The following is a 20663-nucleotide window of genomic DNA, read 5'->3' as shown; positions in this document are numbered from 1 at the left end:
TAACATTTTCTATACCCAAAGTCCTTTTACTTGCTGATCTACAAGCTGTAGCATACTTCTTTGCTATGATGAGTCAGTAGAACAAAGGCCAGTTAGTTATAACGTTAAAGGATCTAAATAACCCCCTCCAAAACTTAAATTCATATATGTACTGAATATTTCCATTGTGAATGGCATTCAACACAGATTCCTAGCATTACTTAATTTCTCTAAATGTTATACCAATATAATAAAAACCAGCAGGATCTTATTAAGAGGGATAAGGCAAAGATACCACATTTATTGTAAATATAATAATAAAGCAAAAGATAAAAGCAAACAACGTTGTTTTACTACTTATTCCTATCACTACTTATTCCTTATACACACACACATATATATTCATTCACACAATTATTCATTCAGGTTCTGTATAGGTGTTATAGTTACCAGCCCAGAAGTTGCTCATGCCAAATTACTGGCCAGGTATCTTGGTCATGAGGATGGAGCCGAGTTTGTGTCAGATGCACCTGATGCTCCTGGAGGTTGGCAGCAGAACCAGGGACTCAAAGTCCTCAGTTTTTAGAATCCATTTTTATAGGAATTAGTTCCTATGTTAGTCTATGGGAGCTGTCACATTCCTGGTGGCTCCACACTGTCTAAAGTGGCACATTCCTTCCAGGTGTTTGGGGTGGATCCCAGTTTACCCTCCGGGGGTTGTCTGGTGGTCCACTTGACACATTCTTCGGCCGATGGATCCTTTCTAGGCTGGCACCTCCCTAACCATTCATGTACATTAAGCATTCATTAACATACATTCCATATCTTAGGCAGAGTCAATTACCGGCTTAAGGCTCACAGCAGGGGTGGTAACATAGGCCTTGGCTACACTTGCAAATTTGCAGCGCTGCAGCAGGGTGTGAAAACACACCCTCTCCAGCGCTGCAAATTGCGGCGCTGCAAAGCGCCAGTGTGGTCAAAGCCCCCGTTATTCCCCACAGGGAGGTGGAGTACGGACAGCGCTGGGAGAGCTCTCTCCCAGCGCTGGCACTTTGACTACACTTAGCGCTTCAAAGCGCTGCTGCGGCAGCGCTTTGAAGTGCAAGTGTAGCCATAGCCATAGTGTCCACTTCAAGAACAAAGTCAATTACCTTGTTTGTAAGTTTTACATAGTAATAGAGTATCTTTCACAGGACAGATACAATTAATGTTTTCTGCAGACAGGGGCTTACAAGTTTTAACAGAACTAAAAGATTTTTGTACTTGGTGAAACTGGGGTGGGGGGGTCACTGTCACTTGGGGGAATCACTGTTAGTACCTTCTTTAATATCCCTACATAATAAGATCTGAAGCACAGCCATAACAATTTCTAAGTGGCTTTTGTTATCAGAGGACAAAGAGGGTTAATATATTTACTATTTGTATTATGCCTGGAGATGGGTCTAATATCTTAGATGAGTAATAACCTACCAACTGTAGGGTTCAATAAAGTTTTAGCTAGTGTTTACTATTTTCTAGATTTCAGATATAAATAATGACCCAGTGCTTCTGGCTCTCAAAGGTCAGGCTTATCTGAACAAAGGTTTGATTGATCAAGCTTCAAAGGTAATTTGTTCTTTTTCTTTTAAATTGAACTATTTTTATCCCTGTATATAACTGGAAAAAAAATAAAAACATATCCTTTGGCAGGTTGCACAACAGCTCGTGTTGTCCCACCCTCACCTGGCAGAAGCCCATGCTCTTGAGGGTTTGATTTATTATACCCAAAAGAATTATCAACAGGCAGAAAGAAGGTAGGTTTTTAGTGTGACTCTATAAGGCGTGAGGGAACTCTTTAAGGATTTATATGACCTTTTTCCTCCCCTCTCGCCTCCTCTTTTACTTAGCTTTCAAAGAGCGATTGAAAGAAAAGCTGAAACTGCAGAGTTCCATCACTACCTAGGACTCACTTACTGGTTCATGGGTGAAGAAATAAGGAAAGATAAAACAAAAGCTCTCACTCAGTTTCTGAAGGTAACAAAAACACCGTTAACATGTTCATGTGGAACTGTTTATTATAAAACCTAAGTTAAAAAATATCTTGGCTGGAATGGGGCAAAATGTGTATCTAATGTTTCACAAGCTGAGAGGTTGGAAAGCTTGCACATGGGACAAATTAAAAGTGGTAGCTGGGAAAAATGGATCTCCATGCAAACTCTTTCTTGAAACCATGTGACTCCTTGAAAGCTACTTGCTGCCTCCTCACCTTGCTCTCATAGAGGCTCCTAATGCAGCCTAATGGTAGTGACTTAGAAGCAGCTTCTGACCTACCTTTTCTCCTGGGCTATGCAGTCCAGGCTGATGTGCATGCGCTTCAGAAAGTGGGGAAGGAAGCAAAGAAGAAGGGAAAATTAAAGTGGCAACTGAAAAAATGGGGAGAAAGGGGCAGGAGAGACAAAAAATGGAGGATTGGGAAATTCTAAGTTGGATAACCAAGTTGAAAGGTTGGGTGCTACTGATTTAAGTAAGCTGGGTTTTTCCTCTTGTTTTTTTCTTATATAGAAATGAATCTGTACACAATTGTGATGCATGCTACTCACTTAAGGGACATGGCGAGCATGCATTCTTGTTTTTTGGCATGGATTATAAACTTGGTCAACAGATGCACCACAGGCTTTTTTCAACAGACTTGTTTTTTGTGTTTTGGGTTTTTTTGTTGTTGTTGTTCTTTACAACCTTTTACCCTCTGTATATAGGGGTATTTCTTTTTCTCACTCTGGCTGGGAAAAGAACATTTATAGGCTCCAGAGTGAAAGAATGGCATCCTCATCTACTGCCTCCAGTCTGATCTCTGTGCTGTATGCTGGACAATATGAAAATGACACTTTTAATAATTTATGTATGTTGGCCTTTTTCTTTGATCACTACAAAACTGTCACTCTGCTGTGTGGGTTGTGGCCTTTCAGACCTAAACAATAGCAAATACTTAAAGTTTCCATTGTTAAGATTGTTTAAACTTTAGTACATAACAAAATAAATCAGCTTGAAGTTCTGCATGATGTAATGCAGCAAAACTACAAGCATAGTGCTAGAAAAATGACAGTATTTTTAACTTACTGTTGTAACAACACTCTAAATGCTTATTAAAGTGGATTGTAATGTTCCCTTCACAACTTGTTTTGTCTGATATGCAACATTCACAAGCATTTGGCATATTTATCACCCTCAGTAAACTCTGGAAACAATTGAGTATTTTTTTGTTTTTAAATTCTGCCTAGCTTTAATATATTACCTTTGATGCTACATGAGAAATTCACAAGTAACTTATGTCTTTGGTTCAATATGGCCTCTGTTGTGTAAATATTTATACATCAATGGACTCATTCTTGTATATTTATAATTATGCTTCAAAATGCACTGTATTCTTTTCCATGGATGTGCTTGTTCGTAGGCTGCAAAATTGGACAGCTACATGGGAAGCGTCTTCTGCTATTTAGGTCATTACTACAGAGATGTAGCTGGAGACAAAAGCAGAGCTCGTGGCTGTTATAAAAAGGCTTTTGAACTAGATAGAACAGATGGAGAAGCTGGAGCAGCAGCTGTAGACTTAAGTGTGGAACTTGGAGACACGGTATTGTATATCCATTTTTTTGAGCATTTATGGTCCAATTTGAAGTAACTTGTAGAAGAACAGATTTTCTTGTCTTCAAAATACATAGAGTTTTGAGACTGGACACTTGGTCTCTTTTTCATTGTTTAGTAATGTTATAGCTTTAGGCCTGCTTGACTTCTCCACTTAAAAATATTGATTAAACTTTTTCGAGGGAGAAAATTTGACATAATATTTCTGAGCACCAGAATTAGCATGATTTTGGGGGTAGAAGGGTTAATTGGCAAACATGAAAACCTCATGTCAGCCATACAAACTACTCAATCAAACAATCCAAAACATCCTCCCCCAGAATATTTATTTTAAATGAACTTCTTGGCCCACCTGTGTCAACTCATGTAGCCTATTTTAAAAAAAAAAAAAAAAAGGCAAAACCCCACTCTTAATAGTTTCACCAAAACAATATGGAAGTCTGGAAGCTTAGTGTTAGGAACTCAGCTATAGAGCCAGTAACTATGGCTTTCAGTAGTTCTGCTCATAGTAGAGAAAATAAAGATCTTTTAATAACGGTGGTAATATTTCCCTACCCCCCCAGTAGCCAGGAGTTGTCATAGTTATCTGCCAGGTCTAGTTGAGGTGAATGAATCTGTTAATAGGGAGACGTTTGAAAAATAAACTGTCTTTAGAATATATACTAGAGTCAGATTTGGTATGGGACTTCAGTGAACTGCAGTCTTTTGAATAACTCATGCCCTTTAAAGAGTCTAATGTTCTTATTAAATGCTCAGTTTTCTAATGTACAAAAGCATTACCATCTTATCTTCACAGATTAATTTAAGCACAGGTTCAAAGTGAGTGTTTCATCTTGTCTTCTAGATCTTTAATGGTTCTCCCCCTCTTTTTCTCACCCCCCTCAACAACTAGAGGTCAGTTTTCAGGCTAATGCTTCTGATCAGACAAGACTCATCTGAGATTCAAATAAATTAAATTTGGACTGTAGGGTTTGCATAGCTGCTAGAATTTTCAGTGGAACTTTTGAAGTGACCCATGTTTGTGTAGGTCTACAACAGACAAAAATGGACTAAAAAGCAGCAATGGCTAGCAAAGTCCATGGAGGAAAGAGACAAATTGTTCCTTGCCTCAGTAGTAACCTTTCTATTGTGGTAAGGTCAGCTGATAGAAAGTTTTCTATAATTCTTCTTCCATCTCTTCCCTCCCACCCCCATCCTCTGTCTGCCTTACTTTAAGAGATCTGATAAAAGAGGGGTGAACAAAAGTTTAAGATCAGTCTATGCAAGTCAGTCTCGTTATTCCCCTTGTGAAAGAAATAACTAAAACATGTCCCAGACAATAGTCCATAACTAATATCTGATATGAAAGTGATTCTGGAGAAATATAGGCTTTTTTGTTTTCCCTGTTAAAGTAACTGACCTGCGTCTCAATATTTGAGTAGTATATGTTAGACAAATGCAAATCCCAAACAATGATTTGTTCTCTTTATATTGCATGTACATGTAAATGTATCTAATCTGATATTTTGGGGTTTTATTAGGAGACTGCTTTGGCAATCTTGACTGCAGTAACTGAAAGAGCAAGTGCTGGTACAGCAAAGTGGGCCTGGCTTCGTCGTGGACTTTACTACCTGAGAGCCAGTCAGCACTCCCAAGCAGTGGCTGAGTAAGAGAACTAGTAATTGAGTTAAGCTGTTAGCCCCACAGTCCTAGTCAAACAGTTTAATCTCTAAAATCTACTTAGGTCAAAGACAGTGTAAATAACAAAGCAAATCTCCCTATTAAGAGATTTGGCTTATTGCAGCTGATGCTGCAGCAAATGCTATAAAGTCATTTTGTCTACTCTTCTCCTTTTACAGAAGAATTTACCCTTGAGAGCAGTAGTCAGAAATCAGATTTCATTGAGATCATTTATAAAACTTTGTCTCTATAGGATCATAAGCCAAAACTTTGAAATGTATTACATTGTGTAATGTGCTATAGGAGGATGAAAATTACATAAGAAAAACCTAAAGCTATATCATTACATTTATGCAAGGCAGAGATTTTGTATTTTAAATTAACTAATGGTCTACTTTATTTGAATTTGGGTAACTTTCTTTTGTTTCCTGACATGTTCAGCTTGCAGGCGGCTCTAAGGGCAGATCCAAAGGACTCCAACTGTTGGGAGTCTCTAGGAGAGGCATACCTGAGCAGAGGTGGATATACAACAGCACTGAAGTCCTTTACGAAGGCCAGTGAGCTGAATCCTGAATCGATATACAGTATTTACAAGGCTGCATCAATTGAGCAGATTCTAGGAAAATATAAAGACGCTATAGCTGAATACCAACAAATCTTAAAGAAGTCAAAAGAATATGTACCTGCACTCAAAGGTAATAAAGATGGATTGTTTACTTAGTGTAAGATTGAAATTGAAGCACCAAATTCTAGATCAGGAAATGCTTGTACTGTATAGAGAAGCAGCACTAACTGGGCACTAGCAGACAAAAAGTTAAAATGGTGGATATTCTTGAGCCTTAGCAGGTAAGCCTAAAAGATTCTCCGTTTGGTAGGTGGGATTAAAGCTTAGAATTAAAACTAGGTCTGTCAAGTGATTAAAAAAAATGAATCTCAATTAATCGCGTGATGAAAAAATTAATAGTGTGATTAAACAATATTAGAATAACATTTATTTAAATATTTTTGGATGTTTTCTACACTTTCAAATATATTGATTTCAATTACAACACAATACAAAGTGTACAGTGCTCCGTTTATATTTTTTTTATTACAAGTATTTGCACTGTAAAAAAACCAAAAGAAATTGTATTTTTCAATTCACCTAATACAAGAACTATAGTGCAATCTCTTTATCATGAAAGTTGAACTTACAAATGTAGAATTATGTACAAAAAAAACTGCATTCAAAAATAAAACAAGGTAAAATTGTAGAGCCTGAAAGTCCACTCAGTCCTCCTTCTTATTCAGCTAGTCACTCAGACAAAGAAGTTTGTTTACAACATGTGCTGGGTCATCATCCGAAACTGCTATAGCATGAAATATATGGCAGAATGTGGGTTAAACAGAGGAGGGGCATACAATTCTCCCCTAAGGAGTTTAGTCACAAATTTAATTAACACATTTTTTAACGAGCATCCTCAGCATGGAAACATGTCCTCTGGAATGGTGACTGAAGTGTGAAGAGACATACGGATGTTTAGCATATCTGTCACATAAATACCTTGCAATGCCGGCTACAAACGTGCCATACAAATGCCTGTTCTCACTTTCTAGTGAGACTGTAAACAAGAAGAGGGCAGCATTATCTCCGGTAAATTTAAACAAATTTGTTTGTCTTAGCGATTGGCTGAACAAAGAAGTAGGACTGAGTGGACTTGTAGGCTCTGAAGTTTTACATTGTTTTGTTTTTGAGTGCAGTTATGTAACAAAAAAAATTCTACATTTCTAAATTTCACTTGCACTTTTCTCAACAGATTGCACTCCTGTACTTGTATGAGGTGAATTGAAAAATACTATTTCTTTTATCATTTTTACAATGCAAATATTTGTAATAAAAAATAATATACACTTTGATTTTAATTACAACCCAGAATACAATATATATGAAAATGTAGAAAAACATCCAAAATAGTTAATATATTTAAATTGGTATTCTGTTGTTTAACAGTGGAATTAAAATTGTGATTAATCGCGATTAATTTTTTTGAGTTAATCATGTGAATTAACTGTAATTAATCAACAGCCCTAATTAAAACACACCTTTCTCCTCACTTCTTCCCTCCCTCCACCACCACTGGTGTTTAATCCTAGAACAAAAATCACTGCATTTCAAGGAGAGGAGGAAGATGTGGTTTGTGCCTGGTCTTTTTGCTTTTATATATTAAAACCTGACTGTGTGCTTTTCATTTTAAAAAAAATCTTTGTATTTTCCTCTGAAAATATGAGGAATTTCAAGCTCTGGTTTTTTGTTTTTTGAAAGCAAGTTGGAGGAGAACTTTGATAGCTGAAATGTGGATTGTGAGTTTTTTTATTGCCCATAAGTGAAAGGGTAGGAATGGCTGGATTCTTAGCAAAAAGGCTTCCTCCCAGGTGTTCTAGTTAAATGGACATTTAAAAACAAATCTGATGTTTTAAACAGTCTAGTTTTAAACTAGTTGGGTGTTTTTGTATGTATCTGTAATTTTCCAGTTCATATTCTTCCAGGGCAGGTAACAGCTTACTTTCTAACATGGGCAAGAGGGCCTTCTGTAGCCCTGCAAAGATGAGTGTGTTGTGTTATTGCCAGCCAAGCACGCAAATGCCTTACACTCAACTTGGCGCCCGTTTCTCATGTAATGCAATAACTTTTGAGCACCATATCCAATCAATTTCAAAATTTCAGGGAATGTTCTGGGCATCAGTGGCTGGAACCCTATAGATTTTAGAGAAAAATTAGAAAACCAAACAGGGGAGACTCAGAGTCCATCTGCTGTTAAGCAGAAGCACAGCTTCAAGCACCTCTGCAGTGGTCTGTGGATCAAACTGATCCCAGCATAATCATATCCCATTTCATCTTTGCACATCCTCTGATTAAAATTTAACATGATGATGCCCTGAATGATTTGTCTCCCAGACAATTAGTAATCTTGGGGAGGGAATGGGGGCATGTACACAGCCCCTGCCATGGGATGGCAAATGGGAGGGGGGCACAATCCCTGGCAGGTGGAAATTGAGGACCTTAGTATGGTGGGAGACTAGGGGGAGTTCAAGGAATCCCTGAAATACAGGGATATGGAAGGTACACAGGGACCTTGTGTGGTGGAATGGAGGGATGCAAGGAGCTCCTTCTGTGTGCAGTAAGCTAGGCCTACAGAAGCTACAAAGCATGCTACCCCTTAGTTATCCTTCTTTGATCTGCTGAATGTTCTTTGTGCCATAATACTTGCGTTTTTGAGTTTAACTATATAAAGTTCTTCAAGCTTCTCTTCAAGTGTTCTTCAAGCTTCTCTTCAAGTCACTCTCCTGCTCACAGAATAACCGTTTAATTTTCTTTCAGGTCTGGGTGAGTGCTATCTCATGATGGCACGGGCTGCTCTTGCAGACTATCTTGATGGGAAAGTTCTAGATTACGTAGAACAAGCACTTGAATATTTTACACGGTTAGTACTTCATGTTCAAGTATGTAAGTCTTAATTAAGATCCGGTGGGATAAAAAAATTCATAGTTAATTAATCTAGCATGAAATTTTATTTTGTATTTTTATGAAATAGCATGAATGATGCATTTTGTATTCAGACCAAATGAAGTGATTAGAAAATTTTAACAATTTATAGGGTTGTTTCTAAATCTATTCTTGTCATAGCGTGAAAAGACTGATTAAAAAGCAACAAAGTTCTCCCCAGTGTTCTGCAAGGATGTCAATGTGGAAATGTAATCACTACTAAAATTGCGGGTGGGAGGTGGGTTTTTTGGTCCCTTTGTGTGGGCCTATCCCCAATCTTTTTCTATTGTCCTTTCAGTCTTCACTGCTCCAGTACTCCAAACTGAGGGTGGTTTGCCGTGTGTAATATACTGTTCAGATCAGAGCGATATTGGTGAAACGTGGTCTTATCTCTTAAACTTAACAGACTTAAATTTGTCTTTCATTAAATCATACATCGTGATTGTAGACTTTTGTCTGAAACAACCCCTCCCTGCTCCCAGGAAAGAATCTGATATGAGGTGGAGCTTCCTGTTAAAAAGAGTGTGAGGGATTATTTGGGATTGGGTTTTTTGGAATAATGGAGATTTACATAGCTCTTATTTTGACTACTACTCCCGCAGTGTAGGATTTAAAAATAAAAGCAGCAAGGTCATTTAAGTCTCCTGTACATCAACAAACTCCACGTTCTTCATGCTACATTCTCACTTCTAATTTTGAGGCATACTTGAGGCTACAGCAGAAATTCTTGTGAGAGAGCTAAAATTTTCATCTGTAGTTCATTTTTAACGAAACTAATACATTACCTACAGATTACTGTTGAAACTACTCTTAACCATTTTGTTAAAGACCATAGCTTAAATCCTGGCCACGCTGAGGAAAATGGCAAAACTTCTCACTAAATTCAAGGGGCTAGAATTTCGCCTATACACATAACGCCAAAAAAAAAAAAAAGTTCAGGAGCCCAGGTGACTGTACCTGTGGAATAAAAAGCTACATTCAAAAGATTAATTAAACTACAATCTGCAATTACTCTTTTATACAAGCTGTTGTCTATGGAGTACTTTCTCTTCTTCCTATCGCCATTTCTTATGCTACACTGATTTGTTCCCCCATCTCAGTCAAGACCTCTTGTGGCCCATGCACATGCAGCCTATGCACATGTCCTATACTAAAGGAGGCCTCATCTGTGTAGTTCCTTGGTTGGGCCTATGAGCTACTTCAGGGTTTTAAGGCACTTGCAGCCCCTGTTATTGTGGGGAACAAGAGCCTTGAAAAGCAGGTGCAAAAAGATAAGGTACATAATGAAATGATGGAATATGTGGAGTTTTCTCTCTTTATTGTAATGAGGGGTATAAGTATGAGTGGAACGGAGAGAAGATGTAACTGCTGCAAGTTTGTTCTCCAGATTAGTAAAGTATCAACCCTTTCCTTTCTATATTGTGCTGATTAATCTTTGATTAATAAACAGATTTAGCTTGGTTATGTGACCTTTCACATCATAGTCTAAATTTGAGCCCTACCATCATCAGCTAGAACTTTTAACGGGAAAAGAGCCCACTCCTGTTGCCTTTTCCATTTCTTTATTTATGACCTTAAATTTCTAGATGTCACAACATCTAATCTTGTTTCTTTTCATAAAGCTGACATAGAAGGCTGTTTTTTGGGGGTAGAGGTGATCTCCCAGTAGAAGAGAACTCTGTAAAACTTCCCATCTTTGTCTGCCTGCCAGCAGTATATGTCATTCAATAGCAGGGTGTATTCTATGCGTTTCTAGATGTGGAGATTCATATAGTTATTTGGCATGATCTAGAAGAGAGAAAGTAAAGAGAATGTAGGGCTTATCTGCAGGGTGGGCTATGTGCTCTACAAAGCTGTAATTTCTAAAGTGCACTAACTTGTGCATTAATTGGTCTGTTTAGACTCTTCTAATGCACGCTAAAGCTTCCCTAGTGCGCTTTAACATGGTAGTGTTTCAGCCAGCACTACATTAATGCACACCTGCAGAGTCTACACAGCCTAACATATTGGGGTGCTTTAGAAATCACACACCCACAGTGTGCATTCCCCCACTATGTAGATAAGCCCTTACTTTAGTAGAACTTAGTTCTTTCCTGCTCATACTGGGTCAAAGCAAGACTGCTTTGTAATACAGTCTAAGTCTGTTAGGAGTGGTCTTGAGCTCGTCTCCCTCTAGCTGGATGACTCTTCTGCCTTACCCACATTGTCCCTGAAGTAGCTATGGGAGTAGACTCCCAGTGTTGTTCTTTGTGTAGGAGGCACTCATAACGAATTTTCACAAGTTCTTCAGCTTACTCCAGTGACTCTGTTGCTGGTCAACTTCACCTGTGGTTTTGCAGCTTTCTAGATGACAATATATGGTCAGTTTACCTCCTCCATATGCCACACACTGTTTCTTTTCTGTCTCTTCATTTTTGCCCTATAGAAAACAACAATAAATTACATAACCCCAATGTTGTTCCTATGGGTGTTCCACTGTAGGATCCAAGTGTCTGTGTACTCTTGTTTGGAGACTTTTATTAGCAGTGTCCATGGGTCCAAACCTGCACGCTGTGCAATTTGGTGCAGGGGCATATAGGGAAGGGCAGACCCACTGTCACTCCAATTCCTTCTCAACCGCTTTTGCAGCTCTGTGGTGTCTGCTGTTTCTCTAGAAGTATTTGTACTTGTGGGGAGGTTATTATTATTTTTCCTTTTTAGCCATAGTTATGCTTTTGGGAGGGTTCCCCTCTCCCAAGCTTTGTTGTTGTTTGCAGTACTCCCTGTTTGGGTTATGCCGAAGGCCATGAGTTTCAAACCCCATCAGACTTGCCAAAGGCCTTTCCTCCTCAGTGACAGGACTTCAGCTGCCTCAAGTGCTTTGGAGAGTCACACTCCCATCAAAGTGCAAGGTCTGCATGGGGTTCAAAAGCAGATCTTGCAAACTGAGGGAGGATAGATTGAAGCTCTTCTTACTGAAGTGCCCCCTGAAGCCCTCTGTGTCCAAATCTCCCCCCCCCTCATCCCCATATATCATCCTCATCCTCTGAGGCTGCAACAGTGACTTCCAGAGCTCCAGAGGCAGCTTCAGAAACAGTGCATTTGAAGAAAAGAGCCCCATTTCACAGAGACACTCTAGAAGAAAGGATAAGTCACTTCTTTGAGCTAGATTCAAGGAGACTTCATGTTCCATCATGGGTGTTGCTGAGGCTCCTGTGGACTTCAATACTGAAGCATTAATACGGCCCAAAAAGACCACCTGTTCCCAGAGGTCTTCCAGTAAACAGCAGTGAGAAGTGCCATCTCTGGGAGAGGCAGCAGAGACCTCCAGGCACCGTGACTCCTCTAAGGCTAAGAATTCTGGAAAAGCTATCTCAGACATCAGTACTGCCCCCTTCTCATAGCCATATGGAGCACTCAGACCAGCCTCTGGCTCCCTGAGGGAAAGAGTGTCATTCCCTGGTGCTGCTACACCTGCTGGTGACCAACTCTCTTCACTGTGGAGTGGGATCTTGATCTCCAGTGCCACCTTGACCTCAGGTACTGCTTCCAGTACTGATGATCAGAGCCCTTCCACTGGACATGGGAGATAATTCCTCAGAGACTGAGGATTTTGAGCTGGGCACTGCCTCACTCCCATATCTTTGGAGCTATTTCGTGAGGAGGACATACCAGAGCCCAATGGATGCTCCCAGCACTCCTGGTAGGACCACCCTTGCCCTCTCCTAACTTTCCACCACAGTGGACCTACTGGAATTCTTGGGCTCCTTATAGGGACCTGTTTTATAGGGTACCCTCCTCTAAGAGACCTTGTTTAGAGAACCCCAGGTCCCGCAGAAGCCTCTGGTCCCACAAGTTCAGCAACCAGTACTACTACTCCCTGTCCAGGAGGAGACTCTGGAATGGGAGGCAGCAGCTGAGGACAGTACACCCCCATCATATAAGTAGTAGTCCTCCTCCCCCAATGAGGCAGTGATGCTGCTACTGCCACCACCATCCTCCTATGCTGACAACTGCAGGGTCTTTCAGGACCTAATGAAATGACTAGCTGAATCCCTCCAAATTCCATTGGGGGAAATTCAGGAGACTAAACGTTCTTTGGTGGACATTCTGCATTCCACCCCCCAGGGCAAGGTTGCCTTACCTGTTAATGAGACATTATTGTCACCAGCCCATAATGTGTGGGAGATGCTTGCCAAAGTTGTGCAAATGGACAAATAAATATTACATTCCAGCTAGGAGACTGGAATGTTTTTTGCCTCCCTTCAGCCCATCCCCCAAATCCTTGGTGGTGGATGCGGTTAACAGCAGACACTGCCAAGCTCACTCCAAGCCCACCCGCTCAGACAAGGAGTCCAAGAGTTCAGAACTTCTTGATTGGAAGAGCTATTTGTCTGTTGCTTTTCAATTTTGGGTGGCAAACTATCAGGTCTTGATAGAATAATTGCAGAAATCATATTTTGCCAAGTTCAATCATCTGTCTCAAGAACCAACAGAACAATTTTGAGCCCTCATTTCAGAAGGTCAGTTTAAAACTAAAACTTCTCTGCAGGCCTTTCTTGATGCTGTTGACATGGCCTCGTGGTCAGTAGCAACCATGGGTGTGCTGTAATCTTCTGGCCATCTCAGGAAAGTTCAGAATACTGTTTTGAAGACCTTCCCTTTTGAAGGACTTAAGCTCTTCAACTGGTGTCACTGACAGCTGGGCCTAATCCTTCAATCCAGGATGATGCTCTGGTTGCTTGGGATTTATGTACCTGGCACAAAAACATTTCTGCAAATCACAGACAGCTCAACATTTTTTACCCTTTCAGTTCTAAATGTACCAGGCTTATTCAAGTCCTGTGGAGCCTCCTAGAAAAAGATTCAGACCTCAAAGGAAGGGAGCCTCTTCTATGGTAACCTGTCAGTCTTGCACCTTCCTCTGAATGATTTTGACAGCTTGATTGAGGATCACAAAGCACCCTCTTCACCAGATCTCCTCAGTGGTCCTCTGGCCTTGAGTTGGGCTGCTCTTCAGAGGTTCAGTCCATGCTTTTGAATGGTAGAAAGCAACCCAAGGATACATTGAAGACCAGCTATTCTGGGGAAGCTCAGAATTGAGGTAATTCTTAGTGTTTCCTTGTCATTTTGTTACTGCAAACTAGGTACATTCTCTCTTTTAGTTGTGATGGATTAGAGAGGAAATGGAAAGTGACAGGTTTTAACTTGTTCTTGCTCTAAGTATGTATGTCTTTTTATTTTTTACGCGTTATTTGGAGGGGCAGAAAGGAAAGACTTGTATCAAACTTTGTTGCTCAAACAATTCGTGTTCATTTAAACTTCACCTCAATATCAGAATAAACTCCCTTTCTGAAAAAGGGAGAGGACTGCCATACCTTAAATAACTTATTTAAATTAATACCTTTATTTTGCAGAGCAACAAAGCATCGTCCTGACGTATCTTGCCTTTGGAAACTACTTGGGGATGCATGTACTATTGTGCATGTCATTTCATCATCCAGAGTGAATGTTAAAGTTCTGGGATCCCTTCTTGGTCAGAATGAAGGCAAACAAATGCTGAAGAAAAATGAGCTCCTCAGTTTGGGAGGAAGGTAACAATCATTATGAGATGCTTCACCATATAAAGTCTACTAAATCTTAAATGTTCTAGACTAAAAAGATTGGAAGACTAAAAATTTCAAATACTAAATCAATATGCATCCAGCATACATATGTGGAAGTGATATGCATGGAATAAATTGCAGAACTTTTTGATAAATGAATTATGCACCCTTTGACCATCACATCCTTTGCTTTGCCCCCAATCAATTTTCTTAGGACTCTTTTTCCCTGGAATTCATAACCCTGGAACAATTTCAGACAGTATAACTTAAAAATCTTGCCACAGAATACTAGCCTGAATTCAGCATAAAGGCTCTGACACTTTTTTCCACACCTGTTTGTTAGTGACCATTTTTGTCTGCCTCTACTTCAAAGCACCTCTGAAGGCAGACTTCAGTTCAGTGGTTTAACTTTTAAGTGGAATGAGTGGGGATAAAACAGTTCTGTGATTCATGTTTCTGTAGGTGTTATGGCAGAGCATTAAAACTGATGTCCTCACCTAACACATGGTGTGATCTTGGAATAAACTACTATCGTCAAGCACAGCACCTAACAGCAGCCAATAGTGACATGAATGAGATCAGTGAACTGTTAGAGAAATCTTTACAGGTATTGCCTGTCTTTCTGCCATCTTCAATGACACTTTTTGAAACACTGTCACTTTCAGGATCACTTTGTGCTCAGTGTAACCTAAAACTGTGACAAAACAACAAAGGTTAAAATCTAATGTGCTGTAACAACTCACAGTTAATTCTCTTCATTCCAGTGTCTCAAAAAAGCTGTGAGGCTTGATAGTAAAAACCATCTCTATTGGAATGCACTTGGTGTGGTTGCCTGTTGCAGTGGTAAGTCTCTAAAATTCTGTGTAGCTAATTTAGAGCACAGCTTGGCTGCTTTTGTTTACAAAATTCAGTTACATCTAATCTCCTGTTTTTCAGGTGTTGGGAATTATGCTCTTGCTCAACATTCATTCATCAAATCTGTTCAAGCTGAACAAATAGTAAGTGCTGTAGGCAGCTACTGTCTTTTTGAAATGGGCACTCAAGATTCTTTTTATGGAGCTGTTTTTGAATACAGTAATAAACTGGCTTTAATTTTTGTATTTAATTATTTGTTTTGTGTAGAATGTTGTTGCCTGGACCAACTTGGGGGTTTTGTACTTAGCAACTGAAAACATTCAGGTAAATATTCCTCCTCAAATGATGGCTCTTTGAAAAGATGTTACTTTAATGCAATTCTAGAATGCTTTTTAACAGCAAAGCACACCCTCCTGTTTAAGGTAAAAAGTATTGCCAGTTTATAAAATTAAATCTGCTGTACCATTAAGCAGTTACAGGCAAAATCAGATACTTGAATTGAGGTTTATTAAATACTGTTTGAAACAAGTGATTTCCATTAGGAAAAATAATTAAAGTATTCTGGTAAATAGCACAGGTTTGGTTTTTCAGACAGTTTAATGAAATCAATATTATACTGTATGCAGTTTTAAGGGACAAAAACTGCAATCCAACATACAAATTCTGCTTGCCAAAAATTTAATTGTTGTTTCTGCTCAGGGGAGAGCTAGAATAATAAGAGTGCTTTTAAATGAAAAAATTAAAATTTATTTAGACTTGTATGAGGAAATTTGACTGGACCAGAGCATAGTTTAAAAAGAGGCAGTCAAGATCCCAGTTGCAGAACTGAAACTGATCACTGTTTTTATTTTTATTTTTTTTAATTTTGCAATGTGAGAAACTGATTTCTTTAAAAATGGATTAGTAATTACTGAAGCTTTCAAAACTTGTTGCAAAGCTCTTTAATGCTCAGAATCTGATTTTTATGATGGGAATGCAGAGATTACATACAGTTCAAAGCAAAATGTGGATTCAAAGAATGAGCACTTGCAGAACTAAGCTAGCTACATTTTTTTTTATGAAGGGGAGAAACTTCAGTATTTCTAGCAGTTTGCATTGTTTCCTCAATAGCAGATATAACTGTTGATTACATGGGAGTAGAAGGGGACTTGCGGGGGGGGGAGGAGGGAGGTGAGTGTTCCTATTGTTAAAGCATGATGTGGTACTGAAATACTTTATATGGGTATTCTACTGCTGTTCTGTATGCCACATTGAATATTTTTAGTGACTTGATTTCTGTCCCATATAAATAGTTACACCATTATTTCTGTATTTCAGTAACTAGAACAGCAGGTTTTTGGCTTATGGTGCCAAATGACTCACTGTAACGTACCTGATCTCTTATGTGCTTTTACAGCAAGCTCATGAAGCCTTCAAAGTAGCTCAGTCCCTTGAGCCATCTTACTTAATGTGCTGGATTGGACAGGTAAGATGTCAATATCTTTCATAGCATGGGTTTCAATAGGTTTTAACAAGGTATATAGAATTTTGGCACTGACACAACAAAGCACTTCACTGGGATTTAAGCGTGTGCTTAAAATTAAGTCTCCATTTACATTTGTGTATGTCGCCTTGAAACAGAAAAAGGCCACGTAGACCTTCCTATTACTTACTTTGACTGTCTCTAAAGTTTCCACAAAGTTTTCATGTCCATTATGGGAGCTGTGTTCATTATCAGTTTTTTTTCATTACTTATTTTTGTAGCCTGTTACTCTGGAAGGAGCAGTATAGTGAAATTGGCTAATGATAGATGATGATTATTTATATAATGGTTAATGATAGAATACTGTTTTCAGTGCTGTGAAGCTTTTTTCCCCTGGACATTCTGACCAAAGAAACCTTCTCAAGTATTAATACACCCTAGCAGCCATATCAAGAGATCACGATCGAGCACTGGTATCCCCCAGTCACCTGCTGAATTGGGAACAGTCAATCCATAATGCTGCTAAACATAAGTAGTGCTTATGGGACAAATCCTGCACCCTTTGGTCGTACAAATACTGTCATTGATGTCAATGGTACTGCTCCTAAGAACAATGGGGGAGAAAAAAAAACTTGCTTGTGTAGCATTAAGTTCGGTAATTTAAAGTCAGAAAATGTAAAGTTCTCGTAATAGTGGTAGCTCTCCCACATTGAACATTAATTTGCTACCACTGCATTGTGTATTAAGATATAAATGTAAGTCTCCATTTGCCATCTTGCAGGAGCAGCGATGGCAAAGAGGCCTCTATAGCCATCTGCATGTTACTGTCATGGGGGTGGTTGTGATTGTGATAATTGGGCCTACAAGTGTACCCTAATTGTGAGCTCAACTATAAGAAGTGGGGGGAAGGTTATAAGATGTCATCATAAATGTTGATGGGGGGGGGATGCAAAGGCAAAACAGAGTGAATTAGTCTAAACAAAAAGGCCTACAGATGTTAGCACTGTGTTGAGATAATGCCTGATTTAAGGGGGAAAAAAAAGTGTAAAACTGGATATCATTGAACCACAGTTGGTGTTAGATATTAAGCCTCGTTGGTGAACAAAACAATAAGAGAATGGGCTATTGCTCCCATCGTTCCCTTTTGTGGTCCATAAAGAAAGACTTTAGGAGAAAAATTGGCTTCACTATCATGGTTGCCACTTGAGACTCCAGGAGTGTGAAAGGAAAGGAGGAATATGTGTGGCCGTAGAGACATTCCCAACCATACTCTCTCTTTGTCCTGTTGTTCCCCTCCCATCGCTACAGGTGCCCTCTGTAACCTTTCCTTGCTGCCCTGCTAATCATGCATAAGTGAAACTGAACTGTTGAGAGAAGTGGTAAAGATTTATATTATTGCTGTGTCCCAAAGTCCAGATCAGGATTGAGGTCCCATTGTGATGGGTGCTATATAAAGAGAATCCTTGCTGTGAAGGACTTGCAATGTAAAAATTCTTTGTTTCACTCTGTAGGTACTTCAAATGCAGCAATCTGTTCCATTCCTTCATCTAAGTTTACACACTCTTTAATAGTGACTTTTTTATTCTTGTAGCAGTAGATATTACCATTCTTGTATATTTGGGGGTTTCACAAAGATCTCTCTGAGAATTTTTTACAGTAAAAATGCACTACATTAGGTGCTTATGAGATTTTTGTGGTCATTTGTAATGTACTTGGCAATTCTTGGCTCTCAAGAAGAGCCTTTAAGTGGGAATAATGATTAGGAAACTCTTATCTGCTTACAGTACCTAATCAAGTAACTTTTTCTTTTAAACTTGTCTGTAGGCTCTTATTGCAGAGGCTGTAGGCAGCTATGAAACTATGGATCTCTTTAGGCACACCACTGAACTCAGTATGCATGTAAGTATTTGAACAGTCCTCTCATTAGGAGGTTCTGAATAACTAGCCTTTTTCATACTAAGGAAAGGCAAGTGATAAAAGTTCATGTTTTATCTTATTAAAGTCAAAATGTTGGAGGCCTGTTTCAAATTCCCCTTACCTCTCATGTTTTGTATTCTACTCGATACAGGTTTTTATACCACTCTCATCATTGTAGTATCTGAGCACCTTCCTATAGCGCTTTAAGCAATTGGATTAATATGTCATATGTGGCTCATTCTTTCTCTCATCCTCTCTCCACAGGGAGAATTGTTTAATATGTACACTGTGTGTTTATATGAGAGAAGACCAGGTAGAACTGTGCCTTGCATTAGGAGTAGAGGGTGGTGAGGTTTGCACTGGTGTTTAGTTTAGTTTAGTTCCTGTAGGAGTTGGTTCCTCAGTCTTGGACCAGCCCTCCAAGAAAGTGCTGTGTCCTGCACAGGCAAACTTTACCTATGTGGTAGAAAAGAATGGACACGAATGATGATGGCTTTTGTCCCTTTTATAATTTGTTTGCTGTGAATGGGTAAAACTTTTTTATGTTTATATTCAAAAGAAGAATTATAATTGGAGTTGCAGTAATCTAAAACACAATTGTTAAGTAGTAAAAGGAAAATGCTGACCTGATGTTACACCTAACCACTCTTCATTGAAGATTAGTGTACTATAGAACAGAAAGATTTCTTTTTTTGCATATTGTTGGTTGAGCAGTTAATGATGCCTGCTTGTGTGGTGGTGTTTTTGTTTTGTTTTTGAGACTGAGGGAGCAAAAGGCTATGCGCATTGGGTATGCTCAACGCTGCAAGATAAAACCAACAGAGAAACAGAGCTGTATCAGTACAACATTGTTCAAATGAATGCTATTCCAGCAGCGCATGTGGTTTTGAGTAAATACACAGGTAGGTAACATCTTAAAGTTAAAATACTTAATTTCATATCTGTCAAAAGTTTGACTGAAAAGCATATTGAGCATGAATGTGTCTTAGCTATTACTTAATCACTTTTGCCAGAATTGAGCTGGTCATGAAATCTTGTAGTTGGGGAGGCTCTTCTGAGTAATGAAGCAGACAACCAAAATGTAGCATGTGTGTATCTTTGTTTTTGTTAAATTTATGCCTTATGAAAATATGACCCCAATATGATGGAATTCTTTCTGGATCTCCTTACTCAAGAAAGAATCTCCCTGAAGAGATGAGTAAGGAATGTAGGATCAAGGCCTTGCATGACTTGTCCTTGAATGTTGCCAGTAATACACTCACTTTGACTACTGAACTTGTGCTGTTGACAAGAATATGTCCAATTTTGTAGCTTAATATTGAGGTAAATTTTGCATACAGTATAAAACTTTGAGACTCTAATTACAGAATCCTAATCTTTTCTAGTGGGATTCATTTATAAAAGATATTGAAAGAGGGGTTACTATGTTCAAGGGAGAACTGCTAGCATCCAACTTGAAGTTTTAAGTTGATACTTTTCAGTATTTAATTTTAATAGACATGACTTCAAACTGAAGCTAAAACCTTGATATTCAATTTATATTTTGCTAAAGTCTGTAAAAAGTTGAACCTCTTCAGATGTCATTTTCTTTAAAATAAATAAATAAATAATTTGTATCAGTTTGAGAAATTTTAAAATAATAGACTATTTGGTCAAATGGAACTTGTTCTTGTGGGCAATAACACTAATGCCATATGAACTAAAATCTCTTGAACTAGCCTGAAGATGGGGTGGGTTTTTTCCATGTGTTGTTGTGAAGGATGCTAAAGTGACTCCCAATGACCTCAATGGGCACCTGATAGCTTGAACTCATCAAATTGCTTTGAAAAATATATCTTGCTGTAATATGTTTCACCATATGTCCCTGATATTTTTCACTGCTCATTGTATGAGAGTATGGTCATTTCTGGTCTTTCAGAAAGAATTCAAAATGATGCATCTGCTTTCACGATGCTGGGTTATTTGAATGAACATCTGCAACTGAAAAAGCAGGCAACAGATGCTTATCAAAGGTAAACTATACACTGAATAGATTTTAAGTGCTGAAATGTACCACTCAGGG

General features: G+C 38.8%; 1 protein-coding gene across 1 annotated transcript in view; it reads left to right on the top strand.

The window, feature by feature from the left end:
• The window catches only part of TTC37 (tetratricopeptide repeat domain 37), an 89663-nt gene that overhangs the window by 33581 nt on the left and 35419 nt on the right, over nucleotides 1-20663 (top strand). Inside the window, exons 12-27 of the mRNA XM_045021654.1 lie at nucleotides 1498-1584; nucleotides 1669-1772; nucleotides 1866-1992; nucleotides 3410-3589; nucleotides 5121-5245; nucleotides 5701-5954; nucleotides 8618-8720; nucleotides 14179-14355; nucleotides 14830-14974; nucleotides 15132-15210; nucleotides 15304-15365; nucleotides 15490-15546; nucleotides 16619-16687; nucleotides 18509-18583; nucleotides 19362-19503; nucleotides 20520-20613. Coding sequence (XP_044877589.1) covers nucleotides 1498-1584; nucleotides 1669-1772; nucleotides 1866-1992; nucleotides 3410-3589; nucleotides 5121-5245; nucleotides 5701-5954; nucleotides 8618-8720; nucleotides 14179-14355; nucleotides 14830-14974; nucleotides 15132-15210; nucleotides 15304-15365; nucleotides 15490-15546; nucleotides 16619-16687; nucleotides 18509-18583; nucleotides 19362-19503; nucleotides 20520-20613 — 1880 coding nt within the window. The remainder of the gene's footprint in view (nucleotides 1-1497; nucleotides 1585-1668; nucleotides 1773-1865; nucleotides 1993-3409; nucleotides 3590-5120; nucleotides 5246-5700; nucleotides 5955-8617; nucleotides 8721-14178; nucleotides 14356-14829; nucleotides 14975-15131; nucleotides 15211-15303; nucleotides 15366-15489; nucleotides 15547-16618; nucleotides 16688-18508; nucleotides 18584-19361; nucleotides 19504-20519; nucleotides 20614-20663) is intronic.

Source organism: Mauremys mutica, chromosome 6, assembly GCF_020497125.1.
Source record: "Mauremys mutica isolate MM-2020 ecotype Southern chromosome 6, ASM2049712v1, whole genome shotgun sequence".
NCBI classification, from domain to species: domain Eukaryota; kingdom Metazoa; phylum Chordata; order Testudines; family Geoemydidae; genus Mauremys; species Mauremys mutica.
Note: the sequence above shows the minus strand (reverse complement) of the source record. Positions and strands in the feature narration are given on the sequence as shown.